Genomic DNA, 17565 nt, shown 5'->3' on the forward strand with positions numbered 1-17565 from the left:
TGATGTGATCCATTACTTTGACAATTGGCAATAAAATTACAATTACTTACTATAGCAGGGCATTTAAACCTGTGGTATACCATTACCAAAGTGTGCTCCCATCTTTCCTAGTCAAGACCTCTTTGACTAACACATTAGCTTTTTCCCGGACATGAATTGGGCAATGCATAAAAGCTGTATGTTTTCCCAAAAATGCATGTTTTGTGTGAGTTCTGTCTGTATGCATAAAGAAAGATAAATTGAGCTTTATAAATTAATAAATTCTTCCTGGTGCCATCTAATCAAAACTGGTTTAAACTTTACTCATCTTGCTCTTTCAGCTATGTTGCCTGGAATCTTCACGAGCCTTCTCCAGGGATTTTTTATTTTGAGAAAATGCTTGATGTCAGGTAAGGCTAGGCCATGTGTGCCACTATGTGAAATTCTGGGTGAGCCTTGTGGAAGGTTGCAGGTTCACTCAGGTGCAGGCTCTGTGTGCTAATGTTATTATTATTATAGTGTTGGTCTCAGTTGGGACTATCTGTAGAAGAGGTACTGGACTGGTACATTTAGACATGACCCTAGTTCGAACGGTGATGTTATTATTTTTATATAATTAAATAATTTTATTATTTTTATTTATTGTTAACCCTTTTTGAGCCATGCACCCGCCTAAACCGGCCTTCCCATCATTTTTCCATACTGGCTTTAACTGGCTTTCCCGCTGAAGAGCCATACCGGCTTTTACCCGCCTGAGACACCTGCCTATAGTGTAGTCTTAGAAATAGAAAATTCCACTCTAAATTTAGATGCTGACGTCCTAGGTCTTTGTGTATGTGAAGTTTCATCGAAATACGTCGCTGTATTCAAAAGCAAAAGCAATTTTTTTCTACGTGGCCCCTGAATCTATGAACAACACTGAAGTAATTCGGTTCTGGGAAGCCATCAGCTGGCCACCATTTTGGTTCTGCTGTGCTGACCTGCTGACCTATTTATGTTGCTGAGAGGGTTAAATTGTTATTACTACAGTTATTATTCTTATTTTTATGTTATTATTGTTTTATGAAGTTTATTATTATTATTTTTTTATATTACTCATTTTCATTGTTATTATTGAGTGTATTATTGAATAGTTTTATTTATAATTATATTCAATTCTTATTATCAATATTGTAATTATTATCGTTAAAATATCTGTGTATTTGTTATTGCTATATTACCTCATCTCACATTCATGTTTATTCTGTAACACAGGAAATTTGTAAAACTAGCTGGTGAACTTGGTCTGTATGTGATTCTGAGGCCTGGTCCGTATATCTGCTCTGAGCTGGATTTTGGTGGACTGCCAGGGTGAGGCAGGATTACTAAATCTTCAACTTACTACCACAATTGCTGAAGTCATAAATCATAGTTTTGTTCAACTCTTTCTCTGCCCATTACCGATATATCGGCAGCGCGACCGCACCATTTCCGCCCATTACCGATACATCGGCACAGGCTATACCAAACTTTATTTAGTTCGTAAATACTTGATCCATAATTTTAAGTTTTGATATAAACAAATCTCAAAAGTAGAAACTTCCTGCAACGAAATGTAGTGTCTATAACTACGTAAGTGGGTGGAAATTGAAATTGTTGAAGTATTTTGTGTGGTGTGTTTGTGAAACCAAAACACGAAAGATGATCACACCCATTTCTAGTTCTAGCTATGTTTTCTGGGCCTGGTAGTAAACGACCCTATAGGCATATAACTTGTCAAACAGACTAGGGAATTTTTCTTTAGTAAACTTGAGGACAGAGATGATATTGTCTTAGAATCCTTAGCTTTAGATTCTGATTCGGCCGATGATTGAATCGAGAGTGAAAAGTGTGAAAGACATAATTTGTAGATCTAAATCTACTGTGACAGCAAAGAGGATAGATGGAGATAGGGAAGTGAGCGAATATGCTTCGAAATGAAAGGGAAATTAGAAAGCCAAGAGAAGTGAAAATCAAGAGGATAATGACCTAGATCTAGGTCTAAATTTAAATCTAGACTTGGACAAGCAAGTGCAACTCGGGCAAATTCTGATTCTTTACAACTTTTGGTATTGTCACAGTGATGTTACAACATTGATCATACAATCTGCAAGAATTTCACAATTCCATACCTTTTTGCATGAACATGCAGGGAATTGAATGTAACATTCATTTTATGAATGTAGGAATCTTTTTGTGAAGTACAAATTTTATTATTTATATATTCAAAGTCGGAAATTTAGTCGGTCTTTTTATTAGCTCCCATGTGATGGACGAGTTCTCTAAGAAGTATCAATTACGTCCTTTGCCTAATCAAATATTTTTTTTACACATTTCAAGGCTAAGTTTTATTACTTTTCAAAATATGTCTGACACTACCTACTTATTATTTCATTTTACTTATTATGAAAATCCTTCCCAAACATACACACCTATCATTCACGATCGGATGCACGGAGAAAATCTGTGAAAGCTGGTATAAAATGGGCAGAGAATGAGTTAATAAAGAGAAAAAAGCTTCCAATTTTTTTTCTTTCCGTAACTCAGATCACAATGGGTTTCTGGGGGGTTTTTTTCATATTTTGGAAACTTGTGATTGCATTTGTCCCTTTTTATATGACATTATTTTATGTCACAGTATAAGGATTGTATAGTGGTCCAGTTTCAGTTTAGACGAAGTCCGAAGTAGGCCATTGTCATAGCATGTTGATGATATTGATTTTGATGTTACATATTTGATTTACGTTTTTCTTAGTTTTATTTCGTTTATGTATAGTGTGTTTCCTTACACGGGTTAGGTATGGAGTAAGAAGTACATGTGCTGTAATGGTGAATTTGAACTTTTGAATATGAACATTCTGTTTACCATGTGAGATTTATGTCTTTTATTTGTGTCCAGTGTGCGTTTTTGCTTTCCTAGTTCCTTCTTCTTTACTTGTACCACTGGGTTGAGTTGAGTGCTTTGTCATAAAATAACCCAGGCTCTGAAATCATGCAAGAACAATATCTAGATTGTATGTCCAGAATTTTTGTTGGGGGGGGTTGTCCTTCTGCATTCATGTGAAAATGATTCGCTGAGAGACATAGAGAAGGAGAAAGAAGGAACGGGGTATATATAATATATAGAGAGAGAGTTTATTTAATATTATTCTTTTTCTAAGAGAAGTTCCACACTGTGAGATGTTGGTTGTTATCATTGTCTATAAATTATATGAATGTAACAATTCTGCAAACAATGCAATAACTTCCAACAGATGGTTGTTGCGAGACCCCAACATGAAGGTTCGAACCAACTACCCCGGCTATGTTGCAGCTGTCAACCGATATTTCAGCGTCCTTCTCCCTATGATGAAAGACTTACAGGTGAGGGACAGAAGGAGAATGAAAGACGTATTTATTATTCATAATGTGAAGTGAAATTGCTTCTTAGGCCTATGTTCCTGTTATGTAAAACATTTTCTTTTGGTAAGTGTTTTACGGCATATAAGCGTTCGGGACACCTTAAACATTTTCAGTTGGTAGGAAATTTTGAATTTTGCCCGGGTTTCGGCCGAAGCCTATTCTTATCGATTTTAGACTTTAATGTGCGCTACATGCACATGGGCCCTCCGAGATTTTTTGCCTGTGTCCGTGAAGGCCTGGTGTAGATCTTTCCTACCAGAAGATCAGGGGTGTGGCTGAATGATAACAGTAAGAAATGGCCAAAGAGTAGCAGTAGAAAGGCTGCAGAAAAAGCCAGGAGCCCAGAGGAGGGGGCAAAGGAGGTGGGGGGGTGGGGGCAGAAAGCAGACGACATAACATTGCTAGAGGGCGGAAAAGGAGGTGAAAGGAGACAATTTTTAGAGAAGATAATTTTTCGGTCTCTACCCGGATTCGAACCCGGGACCTTTGAATGAGAGGCGAACACCTTAACCTGTTGGCCACGAGAGCCCCCAGTAGTCTCCACCTGAACACACGCCATACAGAGACACTGTGGTACAGTGAGTCGGTCTTTTTACCTTTTTCCAGTACATATTCAGTGCCTTTGTAGATGTAAGCGAGATTGCGGAATCCAAAGAAACAGCCAAATGTCATATTATCAGTAGAAGCAGCCATCCACCTCCAGGGGAGGTAACAGTAATTACTAAAATATCAGGGAAGTGCGATGGTTGTGTGCCTTTCTCCCCTTTGTGCACGTTCACATAAATTAAATGCACGTTACTGTACATACATACAAATGCACGTTGCACGTACACTCATGTTTAGGAGCCCTTGTGAGCACAGTGCGTTTAGGCAGAGACTACTGTAGCACCTCATCACTTGTGTCTGTGGTTAAATGATTAGGATCTGCGCTTTACAATCCAAGGATGGTAGTGGTTGTTCAGTTCCTATTCGGGTAAGACAATATTTTATTGTGAGAATCCCTGTCTTTTTGCTGAGATCCTGTATCGCACTTAAGCCCTGTGCACACTTGGAAAAGCTCCATTTGTCTCACAGCTGCAAAATATTATGTCACTTGATGGTGAAGAGAGGTAGACGGGTGAAAATTTCTTCCTTTGACTGCTAAGCGACAAAGGAAAACAGTCCAAATGTGCAGAGGGCCTTAGCTCAGGTTGGCCCTGACAAATAAGTTAGAACTAGCCTGTCTCATCAGTGACCTATATTGTATTGATGAAGAGGTAAAATATTTATATCGAATCATGGCATCACCAAAAGATATGCAACTCAGCAAGAAGGATTTATGGCTGTTGATTGTTTATGTTATGGAATTTTTTTTTGACAAGATCCATGTTTTGATTAGATTAATTTAATGCTGGACAATGACAATGATAAATGGCATGCTGTCAGTGTGAATGCTCTTTTTGTATCAATTAAGTGGATTATTTATTTTGTTCTAAATGTAAAGCATATTTAAGAGAAATGAGGAAATTTTTGCATTAAATTAAATTGCGTCCCCAAAATAAATTCAAACAGTATTGCTAGTTTGACAAGTCAGGAGTGTGTGGGCTGTAGATTGTAGTTTTACAACCCCCCTCCCCCCCCTACTTCCCCCATCCCACTTTGCTGAATACCACTGAACTTGTCCAAGATAACCACTCATTATCAAGGAGAAAAGTGGGCACAACAGACAGATGGTCCTCCTGGACATTGTCATTATGGTAAAGAAAAAAACCCACAAGGGATGGGTGAGTAGTCACTTGCTCAGGTAATTGTCTTGGATGTATGAGGATTAGAACAGGTCGGACGCTGTGTGTGTGTGAGTGTGTGTATATTTGTGTGTGTGTGCGTGTGTATGAATGTTTGTGTGTGTGTGTGTGTGAGTGTGTGTGTGTATGTGTGTGTGTGTGTGACTGTATATGTGTGTGTTTGTACATATGTGTGTGTTTACGTGGTGACACCTATCCAATGTGCCCGGACCTGTACAATAAAGGTTTTATCTTATCTTATCTTATATGTATGACATCAAGGGACTGTATATAATATATGTATGACAATACCATCTTTCCACAGTTCTCTGAGGGTGGGCCTATCATCATGGTGCAGGTGGAGAACGAGTACGGGGTCTACGGCCTGGACATACAGCACCTCAAGCTCATCACATACGTACGTACCCCTCCAGTTTTTGGTTATGGTGTACAGTCCTCTTGGAAGCATACATCCTGGTAATATATATCCCAGTCAGTTTTGGTTGGCTGTGAAAGGCAGTAGCGAAGCCATCCATCTCCAAAAATTATTTGTCATGTGTCTTTGAGGGCAAAAAATACTGTCAAATCTCCAAAGATGACCACCCATTTCCAAGTAGTCCTCCTAGACTGGTGGTCTTCTTGGACAATGTCATAATTATAATGCAGAAAAAAATACAAATTGGGAAGTGGAGAGTGTTCTTTTGTACATTTGATTGTCTTGGACAGGTGATCGTTGGAGCAGTTTCAACTGTAATTTGGGATATGTTATTGAGAGTAGAAAATGATTACGACAACAGCAGGTGGTGCAGGGTGAATATACGACTGTTGATACTTTTGATGGAGAAATGGAAAGTGTCAATGGGGCTGCAAAATGTTCACAATGAAATCTATAACAAGCCCCTCTGTACTTCCCTGTCAACACGTTTGTGACAACCCCCCCCCCTCCCCCCACTCTGTATTTCCCTGTGCTCATTATGTTTGCAACATGATATGTCACACAGACACACACACACGCGCGCGCACACACACACACACACACACACACACACACACACACACACACACACTCTATTACCCTGTGCGGACAGTGTTTACAACAAGATATTTAACAAGCCGCCATGTATTTTCCTGTACTAAAAATGTTTACAACAATATTTGTTACAAACCGTCATGTATTTCTCTATGCTCACAATGTGTACAACAGTATCTATGAAAATCCTCTCCTCCCCCCCCCCCCCCCCCTCCCCCTCTGTATTTCCCTGTGCTTACAGTGTTTACAACACGGATAGGTCAAACACTGAAGATTCAAAATCACACGTCAGTCAAATTGTGCCTGCGGTCCCGGGTAGTTTTTTTTTTCCTTTATCAAACTACAAATACCTCGAACTACCGAGGTCGGTCCCAACAAATTCGTGCTGTCCGTGTTATACTGAATGTAACAAATCTCCATGTATATTCCTGTACTCATGTTTACTAAAATATCTGTTACTAACCCTCATGTACTTCTCTATGCTCACAAAAATATTTACCACAATATCTATTATAATGAAACCTCCCATGTTTTGTCATGTGCTCACAGCTCCTGAAGAGAGAGGGAATCAAAGAACTTCTTGTGACAAGCGACAACACTGCCAGCCACCTTGACTTTCACCAGTGTAAGGGCACATACATGCACACACACACACACACACACACACACACACACACACACACACACACACACACACACACTCATACATGCACATGTTTGTTTTATTCTTTGCCCATGCTGGGCTGACTTCAGGCTTTTGGAATGTTTCTCTTATTTTGTTCAATCGTATTTTCATAACATGTTTGTAGTTTTCAAAATTACCAGTGTCTGTGGTATAGTGGTAACATGCTTTGCTGTCGATGTGGGAGACCCGAATTCGATTTCCGAGTGTGGAGAATTTTTTAAATTGAGTATCTTGGTCTTTCTGCCGAGATGTTGTATCCCTCTCCGCCAGGATTGGCCGTGACAGGCAGAGTCAGAAGCTGGGCCTCCTAAATGATCTCTCCTCCTTGTCATCTTTCTCATCCTCCACCTCCCCTTTTCCTCTTTCTCCTCCTCCTTTTCCTCCTCTCCACTTCTTTTTCTTCATAATTATTTTGGCTAACTCCTCACTTTTGTTCTCTTTCCTTTCATCCTCATCCTCTTTTTCCTCCTCCTCATCCTTCTCTCCTCCTCTTTGTCCTAGTCGTTGTGCTAGTCATCACCCGTGTTCTCATCCTTTTTACCTTCCCCACTTTGCAATGACTGTTCTGCCATACACTGACAAAACACCTTTTTTTCATTTTTGACCCCAATTTATTTTTATTTGCTAAATAAAAAAACCTGACCAGTTACCTAAACTTGTGTGAAAAAATCAAAGTGAAACTGTTACTAGTTTTTTAAAAATAAATTAAAATTCTGATTTCGGAATACGCTTTTTTAAAAATGGTTACACTGCCAAAAAGCCTCTTTATCTCGAAACTGCTGTGAATAAAATATAAGGCGCTTTGTCATCTTACAGGAGTGTTGCCATTCTCTTGACTCCTCCTTCTGCTGATTGTAGTTGTTATCATCTACTTCCACCTTCTCCTCCTCCTCCTTCATTGTAGACGCGTTGCCGACCGCCAACTTCCACCGGCCTGGGGACCACTTCCGTAAGATCTCTGAGCTGAGCACAGACTTCCCGCTGATGGTCATGGAGTTCTGGAGCGGGTGGTTCGACTCTTGGGGTCAAGGTCATCACTCTATGCGGTCGGTTGCGGGTAGGGAAAAATATGTCATGGATGTGTGGATGGTAGAATGTCTACGTGTGTGTGTGTGTGTGTGTGTGTGTGTGGATGTACATGTGTTTGTGTGTATGTATATGTGTTTGTGTGTGTACATATGTGTGTGTGTGTGTGTGGACATGTGTGTGTGTGTAGATGTGTGTACATGGGGGGTTTGTGTGTGTGTGCGTGCGTGTATGTATGTGAGAGGCAGAAGAAATAAAGGGAAAGTGTTTGCGTGGTTGGTGTGGAGGTGAACGAGAGAGAAAAAGGTAGATTCTTACATGTAGGTTTCTTGAAAACAAAGTAAAAAGGTGCATGATCACTGCTGTTTGAAAAAACTTTTAGACCTTCTTTTAATATGGTGGCAACAGAAGCTTGGAGTTATTCATTTTTCTTGTAACAAAAAAGATGAACTTGATGTCAACCTGGCCAAATAGTTTCAAGCAAAAAAGTTTGCGAACTTTTTTTAACATTTGAGTATTTTTCACCAGTTTAGGGGGGGGGTAGGGCTTACACCTGAAGGCTATCTTGCTTATTACTGGACCAAATTTTATCAAATTTCACACATATAAATAATAAGCATAGTAAGGAGTCTGAAAATCCGCAATCAAATTTGAGAAAACAAGTTTTTTTTCCATGGATACAGCAGCCATATTGGATTTTGTTGACACGTCTTACGTAATGAATACCACACTTATTGCTCATGAAAATTGATTGTCTTTTTGCGTGCGTATTAACAAACATTAGATCTAAAAATGTGTCTGTTGGTTTTTTCCTAAACAAATTTTAAAAATTTTAATAAATTTTTTCCTGAGGTAGCATTCAAGTTTGAAAAAAATCCTTGAAAATCCACACTCCAGACACCACCAACAAAAATCAATTCCTTATATAAAAAATTCAACAGACAAACTTTTAGTGTTCCATCTACTCTTCATTCTGTGAAAATTTCATGAAGATTGGATGAAAAATGGTGGAGTTATTCAAAAAAGTATAGAGAAAAGTCGCATTTTGAGAAAACGGCCGATAAAGAAAAATAAATTATTGACTTTACGAGGAAATGGTGGTGACGAATATGCCCAGTTTTGGAGGGTTCTTATGCCATGAAATAGTTGTAAGAGAGGCTGAGGAAGATAAAAATGCCAACAACTCAAATTCCATAATTTTGAGCCGAATTGGGACTTTGGGGGTGTATTGATTTCTATGGTGTAACAGTATGACACTTTGGCATTGTTCTCCAAAGACATAAGTTTTATTCGCTCAAGGGGAAGCCTGCACTCTTAATTAGCATTTCCATCTTTTGCTTGGATGCTAGATGAAGAGCGAAGTGGAAGCAGCCTGCCTTGTTAGCGATCTAAATGGTGTCAATTGGAGCCTTAAATGTTTTAAAAATTCAATCAAATTTTCCACTGTCACATGGAGCTGTTTTTGTTTCTTTTATTCTTGTCAGACTTGAACGAAAGCCTCACCACTCTCCTGGCCCTGAAAGCCTCCGTGAACTTCTACATGTTCCACGGGGGGACAAACTTTGGGTTCACAGCAGGAGCCATAAATCTCACCAAATACGCACCGTTTGTCACCAGTTATGGTAGGTTACTTTTAGGTTTTTGGATTTTACAATTTTACTTGCAATACTCTTCTAATTTGCATCATTCTCACTTCTTTTTATCAGTTAATTTAAATTGTAAGCAGCTTATTATTTTACTTCAACAAATTTGACTAAATCTACACTTTTTTGTCTCTAGTTTTAGTATTGCAGTTTAAAGTTGTTGTTAATCAATTATTTTGTTTCTGATATGTGAATATATATGTAACACTATATTGCAGATCATAAATGGTTAAGGTTTGTTTTCTGTGAAATGTATTTTAATGTAACAGTTGAACACTGCCACTCATTTTGGCTTTTACTTTTGAGAGGGGGGGGGGGGGTAAAAAACAACTATTAAAAGAAGAATTAATATTTTTTGAGAAAGCCACCATTTTTTTCCTCGATATTTCTGACAGAATGTGCACCCTCTGCCCTTTTCTGTGAAATGTATTTTAATGTAACAGTTGAACACTGCCACTTATTTTGGCTTTTACTTTTGATTATTTTTTAAAAATCAAGTATGCACTATTGTCAATAGCTTAATTGAAGTAACTGATGATTATGTTCAAGTATAGTCAAACCTGCTGTAACAGCCATCTGTATATGACAATCATCTGCACAAATGGTATTTTCCCCTTTCCAACCTTGCATTTTTTAATAGATATTGTAATGACACTGTGGAAGATGTCTGCCCATCTAAGATGACCACTTTTCTCTTCAACAATGGGTGGCCATCTTTGACATTTTAAAAATTTTATTTACCTCAACTGTTCCTTTCCTTTTGAGATTGTTTTTAGCATCGTGACAATTTTTCCCTGGAGAGACTCATTATACACCTCAAATATGGCCCCTGACTGGTACACTGAAGGTGCTTTCAGTAGGGCATTACCCCACCACCCCTGCCTCTCACCCATAGTATATGGGTTTAGGTATATATGTGAGGCTCAGCGGTGAAATCAAGTGCTTGTCAAAATAATGAAATCGAAGGAAAGGGCATTTTTATTCAGTTTGGACATTTTTATCGCATTTTTGTTGTTTGGCTCAACAACTTTTATGTCCATATAAAAACCCATGTCCATGTGAATTTTACTGAAAAACGTTGATAAAAAGCACAAAATATGTAATTTTTCAGTTTCCAAAGACTCTCAAGCTATTGAAGTTACTGAACTTTTGCGGCCATATTCTCTTTAATTTTACTTTTGAAACCAGATGACCGCACCACCTTCAGTCGTTAATATCTCAACTTTCATTCAAGATTGATGGGTAGTTTTTTCATTAAAAGCAAGGCAAATGAATGTTTTCAGATGATACTAGTAACTCCACATGCCCCAAAATTGATGAGCATCTGATTCCACCAAGTTGTGACACTTATAATAAGTTTATAAGCAGGCAGGCCTTTGAATCATCACCAGCTGTCAAAATCTGAGGACCAATTTCTCTCTGTTAGATCATAAAGCTTGTGATTGTCATTATCATATTACTATACACAGCGGCAGTAGAAACTTTCCACTTGGAGAGAAACCTGGTACGTGGTTATTATTCTTTACTTTACTTTACTTTTTTCTTCCGCTTGTACCCTGGGGTGTCGCGGGGAGACACAGGTGTCTGTCTGCAGCAAGTCGTGTGGCCTGTAGGAGGGACATCCCATGATCTTTAAGGGTGTCTGCCACAGATTCACTCCATCGTCGCCTTGGTCTTCCTCTGGCTCTCCATCCAGAATATTTAGTGTTGGATGCTCTCAGAGCTGGATGGTTTGAGGGCATCCGCGTGAGGTGTCCGAACCACTTGACCTTTTGTTTTTCAATGTGTGGTAGGACTGGTGTTGCTCCCACGGTGTCCCTTATGACTTCATTTTAAATTTTGTCTCTTCTTGTTTTGTTGACCGCTCTTCTTAAGCATTTCATCTCGCATGTGACCAGTGTCCTCTCTAGGGCTTTTGTTAGAGTCCATGTCTGGCACTAATATGTGAGGTTATTATTCAACATATACAAACAAAAATTGACAAGACATATTTCAAAGTATGTAGGGAAGTGTATCACCTTTTGTTGCTTGATCATGTCTCACATGGTGGCCCAGGGTTACGCACAAACTGGTACCCCTTGATTTCACATTAATAGCAGGCATTGTAGCCCCCCCCTGCAATGATGCAAGCTTGGCATGTTCTGCGCATTGATCGAGTCAGTTTTTTGCTTCTTATTTTAATTAATTGTTGCTTTGCAGTCCATTCCACTCTTCAGTCAAAGTTTGTCCCAGTCGTTGTACAATGTTATTATTGTCGTTTTGGGAGCTCCTTCTTAGTCCCAGTCAGTTCAAGTAATTGTTGGAAAGATGGCAAACGTTGGTCATTATAAGGCCGCCTTGCTCAATGACCGAATGTGTTTTAAGGCGTAGTTGTATCCTTCTATCGCTGATAACTCTTCCAGTGTCTGTATGAAACGGACGTGCAGAGCTGGTCGTTGTGAGAAAGTGATTTCAAAGATACCAGAGCAGTATCTGTCTGTTTTCTTGGGCAGTTTCGACCTGTGGTCTGCCTTGTCTGGGTCTGTCAGGTGTAACTCCATGTGACTTGGAACCAATGTTTCAGGATATTGATGGTATGATGGGAGCAATGGAGCTACCACACCACTCTACGGGCCGATAGTGCAGCTTGCTGTATTCAAATTGCCCAACAGTGCTCTCGGGACATCTTGTACAGCAGTTCAAGACAACAAAAACCAGCTTGAATGTCTATGTAACTTGTTTGCTTTTTTTCAGTTCTAAAGTCGCTGATGTGTTGATCTGAACACAATTTAGACGATTTGATAATTTTGGCAGAACTTAAGTCACCAAACGTGTAATGAAACGTAATGAAATTTTTGTTCAAGAAAAATATCAATGCACAGTCATTGTTTGGTACATGGTGAGTGATGTGTGACATTTCACTCACTAACTCACGTGAAGAGCGGCACAGTTAAAAAAACAAAGTGGAACGTTTCTGTTGCTGCTGGGTATAGTTGGCACATAATGCTAATCTTCCAGTGTAAGCAGATTGAAGTCCAAGTACACCAAAGAAAGTCGTACCAACAAACTGTTTTCACCAGTATGCAAACTATAATTACGAATTTCATCAAAAATTTCCCCTAAAGATCTCCAGCTACCGAGGTATTACTACTGTGAATTCAGATCCTCCTTCCTCTCACTATTTGCTTGCAGACTACGATGCCCTGCTGACTGAAGCAGGGGACATTACTCCCAAGTATATGGCTGTCCGGGAGACCCTTTTTCAGTTTTACAAACAAATGGGTAAGTTTTATTATGTTATGTGTGTGTAAATGTTTTGAGCTGCCTCTGACACAATTTAGATTATAATTTAGGCAGCTGGTTTAATTGACTGACCTCTCGGGACTATTTCGGATTGTGTAGGATGCTTCTTAACAGAAAGACAAAGGTGCTGTACTGTATGTATTTGGCATGTAGGATTTGAACTCGTGTTTTACGGGTACAAGACAAAAAGTAATCGACTAGGTGGGTAGTAGTTCAGGTGCATGTCTTCTCACCTGTGCCCTCTGTTGGCAGGTATTTTGGTGTGGTTCGCTCCTTCGTTCCCATCAAATATCTATCGTCCTCATCTCTTCTCCTCCTTTAATTTATATGTTACTATCTAGTAACGCATCTAATCTTTGGCACTTATTTGACCTAACTGTATCGCAAGTGCCGTAAAACTCTTACTAAAAAGAATAGGCTAGCCATTACAGCACAGATAATGGAGAATGGAACAGCTGCTTTTGCCTTGTCAGATGTTCTCAGTGAGTGGTTGGCGGGTGTTCTGGTGTGGTTTGCTCCTTCTTTCCAGTCAGTTATCCAGCGTCCTTATCTCCCCTCCTCCTTTTTTGTTTGTTACTGTCTTGTAACACCTCTAGACCTTCAGCACTTGTATGACCCTGTTGTGTTGCAAGTTCCGTAAAACACTTGCTAAAACAAAGGTAAACCCAGAGGTTCTCTTTTTTCGCCTTGAGCTGGGCGTAAGATACAGATTGTCCTCAGTCCTTCCAACTAAGTAAGCCATTCCCTTGCTGGGGCAGTGTGCCACTTATACATTAAGGCCTTTTTATAGAGTCAACGTGGTATGTTCTTTCTAACTTCTACGTTTTCTTCTTTTCAGCAGTGTAGGATCCATCTTTGAAAGAACTAATTTTTTGTCTGGCAGGGCTGTAAACTCGTACGTGAAACATAAATTCTAAGATATTTTAAATCTAGGTTGGAGTATAAACCATCATACCTCATGCACCACTCGTTGAAGGATATGAAGGCTGAGCTCAGGACTGATTGTTAAGTTCAAACAACTGGTCTTTTTTCACCTTTTTATGACTTTAATGTTCATTTTTTTTTTAGTTAAGCCCCTTAGATGTGTCAGTTTTAACCTCATATGCAAGATGACAAGGGGATTTGTCAGAACTCAACTAAACTGATGTCATTCCGTATGATGGACATCACTTTATTCTTTATAGGTTGATGGTTGGCGGGTGCTCTAGTGTGGTTTGCTCCTTTTTTCCTATCAAACAACTATCGTCTTTATCTCTCCTCCTTCTTTTTGTTATGTGTTACTCTCTTGTAACACCTTTAATCTTCTGCACTTATATGACCTATTTGTGTTGCAAGTGCCGTAAAACACTTATTAAAACTAAAAATTCTTTATAGCAATAGATCCAAAAATAGAACGAGGAAATCACTAACATATTTGGATGGTGATTTCTTATATTTGTTTGATCTCTAGAGAAACATTGCCGAGAAGATCATATCTGAGCACATGTCCTTCTGATGATCTTGACAGGCCGGGCAGAGTTTTGAGGGAAACAAGGAGGGTGATAACTCCTAGTCTCTGGCAAGCTATTCCCAGTGGCACACTCTCAGAACTACTGTGCCGGTGAGCCTCTTGGCAGTGGCTTGGGCACATTCATTTATGACAACTTCGACGTCATATTATTATTTTTCTGCAATTTCCGAAATCATGTCTCTTTTACCGTAAGTTCTTTCACTAGATAATGAACAATCAAAAAAGGTTAATTTGTTTTGATTTAGGGATGAATATATGTCACTTTTAGATTTTGTATCAAAAGAGAGCTCTGGCATAATGAGGTTACCCCACTTGGAGATAAAGAGTTAATGTTCATCATTTTTGTCAATGCAAAATGAACATTGTATTTTATTTGTGCTTTCGATGACAGGTGTGAAGAGTCTACCGAAGATTCCACAAAACCTTCCCAAAGAGCATTATGGTAAGAAATTGTAATTGTAAATGTTTTCTGTCCCCATCAACACAATGGATATCATATAGGAGGTGGGCTTCTTTAACCCTGCCGAGAGGGTGGTTGGCGAGTGCTCTGGTGTGGTTTGCTTCTTCTTTCCTATCAAACATCTATCGTCCGTATCTATCCTGTTGTCCTATAACACCTCTAATCTTCAGCCCTTATCTATGACCTTACTGAGTTGCAGGTGTCGTAATACTCTTACTAAAACTAAAAACTAACCTTGCCTATCAAGGCCAACCTAGGCCGAGCGGGGTATAATGTCCCAGCTGACAGAAGGAGGTACTCGATAAAAAAACATACCTGCACGAGAATCGAACTTTTGCCTGTTGTGTGAGACAACTACACCACAAACACCAGTTATAGTAAATAGAATTGGATTGTGCACTGACTGAGGTAAGTTTTACCACCCCATCGTAGTGGATGTAGGGGGTCACCCATGCCCTCTGACTCCCAGCTGGAGGTACAACTTCTGTAACAGTGTAAAAAGTAACAGCATCATCAGTGGATGTTCATAAGTGATATTTGTTATGATTTCAGTCTGAACTAGCCATGTTTCCTGCTGTTTTTCTGGGATTGTTTGTATTCTCACCCTCTTGTCAAATGCTCTGTCTTCAAAATGAATTTAGTATATTATATGTATGGCTGGTTGGGAAACTTGTACACAAAAGATTGATGCTCACACATCAATGTATGAATACCCTGATTAGGTGGAAAGGAGTGTGAAGCTCAATGTTTTGATGTTAAGTTTGTCTTTTAAGCCAATGGTTAGAAGGTGCCACTTCTAGGTCCTACTTATTTCCTTTCCCTCTGTTGTCTCTGTCTGTCTATCTTTCTTTTTCCCCACACTTGTGGTCATGCGCTGCTTCTCTTTGCTGAACCTCAAAATATGTACCCTGCTTTTGTGGAAATTTGTGGCTCCAAATCGTGTTTCAGATTTCACTATAGGGTATAATTCTAGTGCATGTTTTAGTGTATGTAGTTGTTGGCATAATATGTGTGTATGTGTATGATGTGTTTCAATATGTTTCCCCTCTGCCCTCAGGGTTGGTGAAATTGACAGAAATGATGCCTTGGGATGTCTTAATCAATTTATTGCCAGTGAGTATTTGGGTGCCCAACTTTGAAATGGTCGTTTTTAGTATACAGTAGTCTCCGCCTAAACGCACGGTGCTCGGGAGGGCTCCTTAGCGTGTGTTTATACAGAGCGTGCGTTTACATGAACCTGTACAAAAGGAGGAAGGGACGCAGTAATCTCAATTCCTTATTACTGTAGTGACCTCCCTTGGAGGGAGGGGGTCATTTTGGTCAATAGTGTGACGACACGTGACTGTTTTGTGAAGGATTACCTGACTGGGTTTAAGAAAACAAAGGCGTTGTTTGGGGGGAAGAGGGGGGGGGGGGAGAAAGACAGATTCAATGTAATGAATGCACTATAAAACATAGGGAACAGATCGCCTAAGAGGAAACTGTTGGTGATAGTCATAGTCACAGAGACGACGGCCCAGCCATAATTCATGGACGACATCAGAATCATAGATCTCTACGTTCAGGAAAACATTTCTTTTGTCATTCGTTGAAAAAGTACGTCATACGTTCTTCAAACGCAGCTGATTAGGTTTACTTGGCTAATCTTTAATTATATAGAGGCCTGTAGACTTGTAGTGTTTTACGACATTCACATGAGTCGCGCATCAGGCCTAGATCTAGGTCTAAAGTCTAACTAAACATAAATACATGCAGTTACCCAAACACCAGTCAGAAACCTTCTCTTTAAGGATACATTTCCAATGACCTATCAAAAACCATCATTTGTCCCCCCAATCCCCCCCCCCTCCCTCAACTTTTCACAGACCAGTACTAGACCTATGTGTCTGTGGAAAGTTGAGGGTGAAAACGCTGTCCATCACTCTCTTTATCCGGCGTTAGGGGCACGCTCACCAGTATCCGGTTTTCTAGGCTTGTCTTATACAGGCTGTGCAGGTTGTAATGAAAATATCCCCTTGTCGAGCTTTACCTGTCGGCGTGTTTCACAGATTGGAGCGTGCGTTTAGAGGGAGTGACCATGCCTTTGTACGTCTAAATTATTAAGTAATAAACCCGTCAGATGACGAAAGTGTGCGTTTGAGCGGAGCGTGCTTTTGTATGGCGTGCATTTAGGCGGAGACTACTGTAGTAGGGCGTTAGACTCATTGAAGAAAAAAATAGGAACCCTCCAAATATAATTTTATTTTTCAAGCATCAAAGGAAAGCAGAAATAGCTTTTTGTCGCAATAACTGTATTGGCAGCAGGAACTATTTATACAATGTATTTTTACAAACATAAAGAGAGCAACAATTCTTTGATACAGCAACAGCGGCTACAGTTTTTATATACAATAAACAACAAATCCAATGGTTCTTAGATACAGCAGCTACAGGTCCATGGTAAGACGACAACAAATCTTTGATTTGATTGTTTAACCAACATAAAGAAATCTTTTATTTAACCTTATAAATAATCTATAACAACAAATCTTTTGTTTAACTGTTTAACCATCACCAACAAATCCTTGATTTGACAGTTTAACCAACAACAACTAATATTTGATTTACCGTTTAACTAACAACAACAAATCTATCTTTGATTGACTGTTGAACACTTTGCAGTCACACCGCTAGCTGTACAAAATACCCCATCTGATCACCCAGCCAGGAGAATGACCGCAATGGATTTCTGGGGCCTGGCGCGCATGGTGACCGAAACGTATAATTT

The 17565-nt window shown here is 39.5% G+C and overlaps 1 protein-coding gene across 1 annotated transcript in view; it reads left to right on the forward strand.

Annotated features, from left to right (window-relative positions):
* The window catches only part of LOC101850078 (beta-galactosidase-1-like protein 2), a 32268-nt gene that overhangs the window by 1884 nt on the left and 12819 nt on the right, over positions 1-17565 (forward strand). Inside the window, exons 3-12 of the mRNA XM_013081533.2 lie at positions 321-389; positions 1234-1329; positions 3252-3360; positions 5488-5580; positions 6742-6817; positions 7782-7934; positions 9388-9525; positions 12718-12807; positions 14730-14780; positions 15856-15911. Coding sequence (XP_012936987.1) covers positions 321-389; positions 1234-1329; positions 3252-3360; positions 5488-5580; positions 6742-6817; positions 7782-7934; positions 9388-9525; positions 12718-12807; positions 14730-14780; positions 15856-15911 — 931 coding nt within the window. The remainder of the gene's footprint in view (positions 1-320; positions 390-1233; positions 1330-3251; positions 3361-5487; positions 5581-6741; positions 6818-7781; positions 7935-9387; positions 9526-12717; positions 12808-14729; positions 14781-15855; positions 15912-17565) is intronic.

The sequence above is a fragment of the Aplysia californica genome, unplaced genomic scaffold (assembly GCF_000002075.1).
Source record: "Aplysia californica isolate F4 #8 unplaced genomic scaffold, AplCal3.0 scaffold00135, whole genome shotgun sequence".
NCBI lineage: Eukaryota > Metazoa > Mollusca > Gastropoda > Aplysiida > Aplysiidae > Aplysia > Aplysia californica.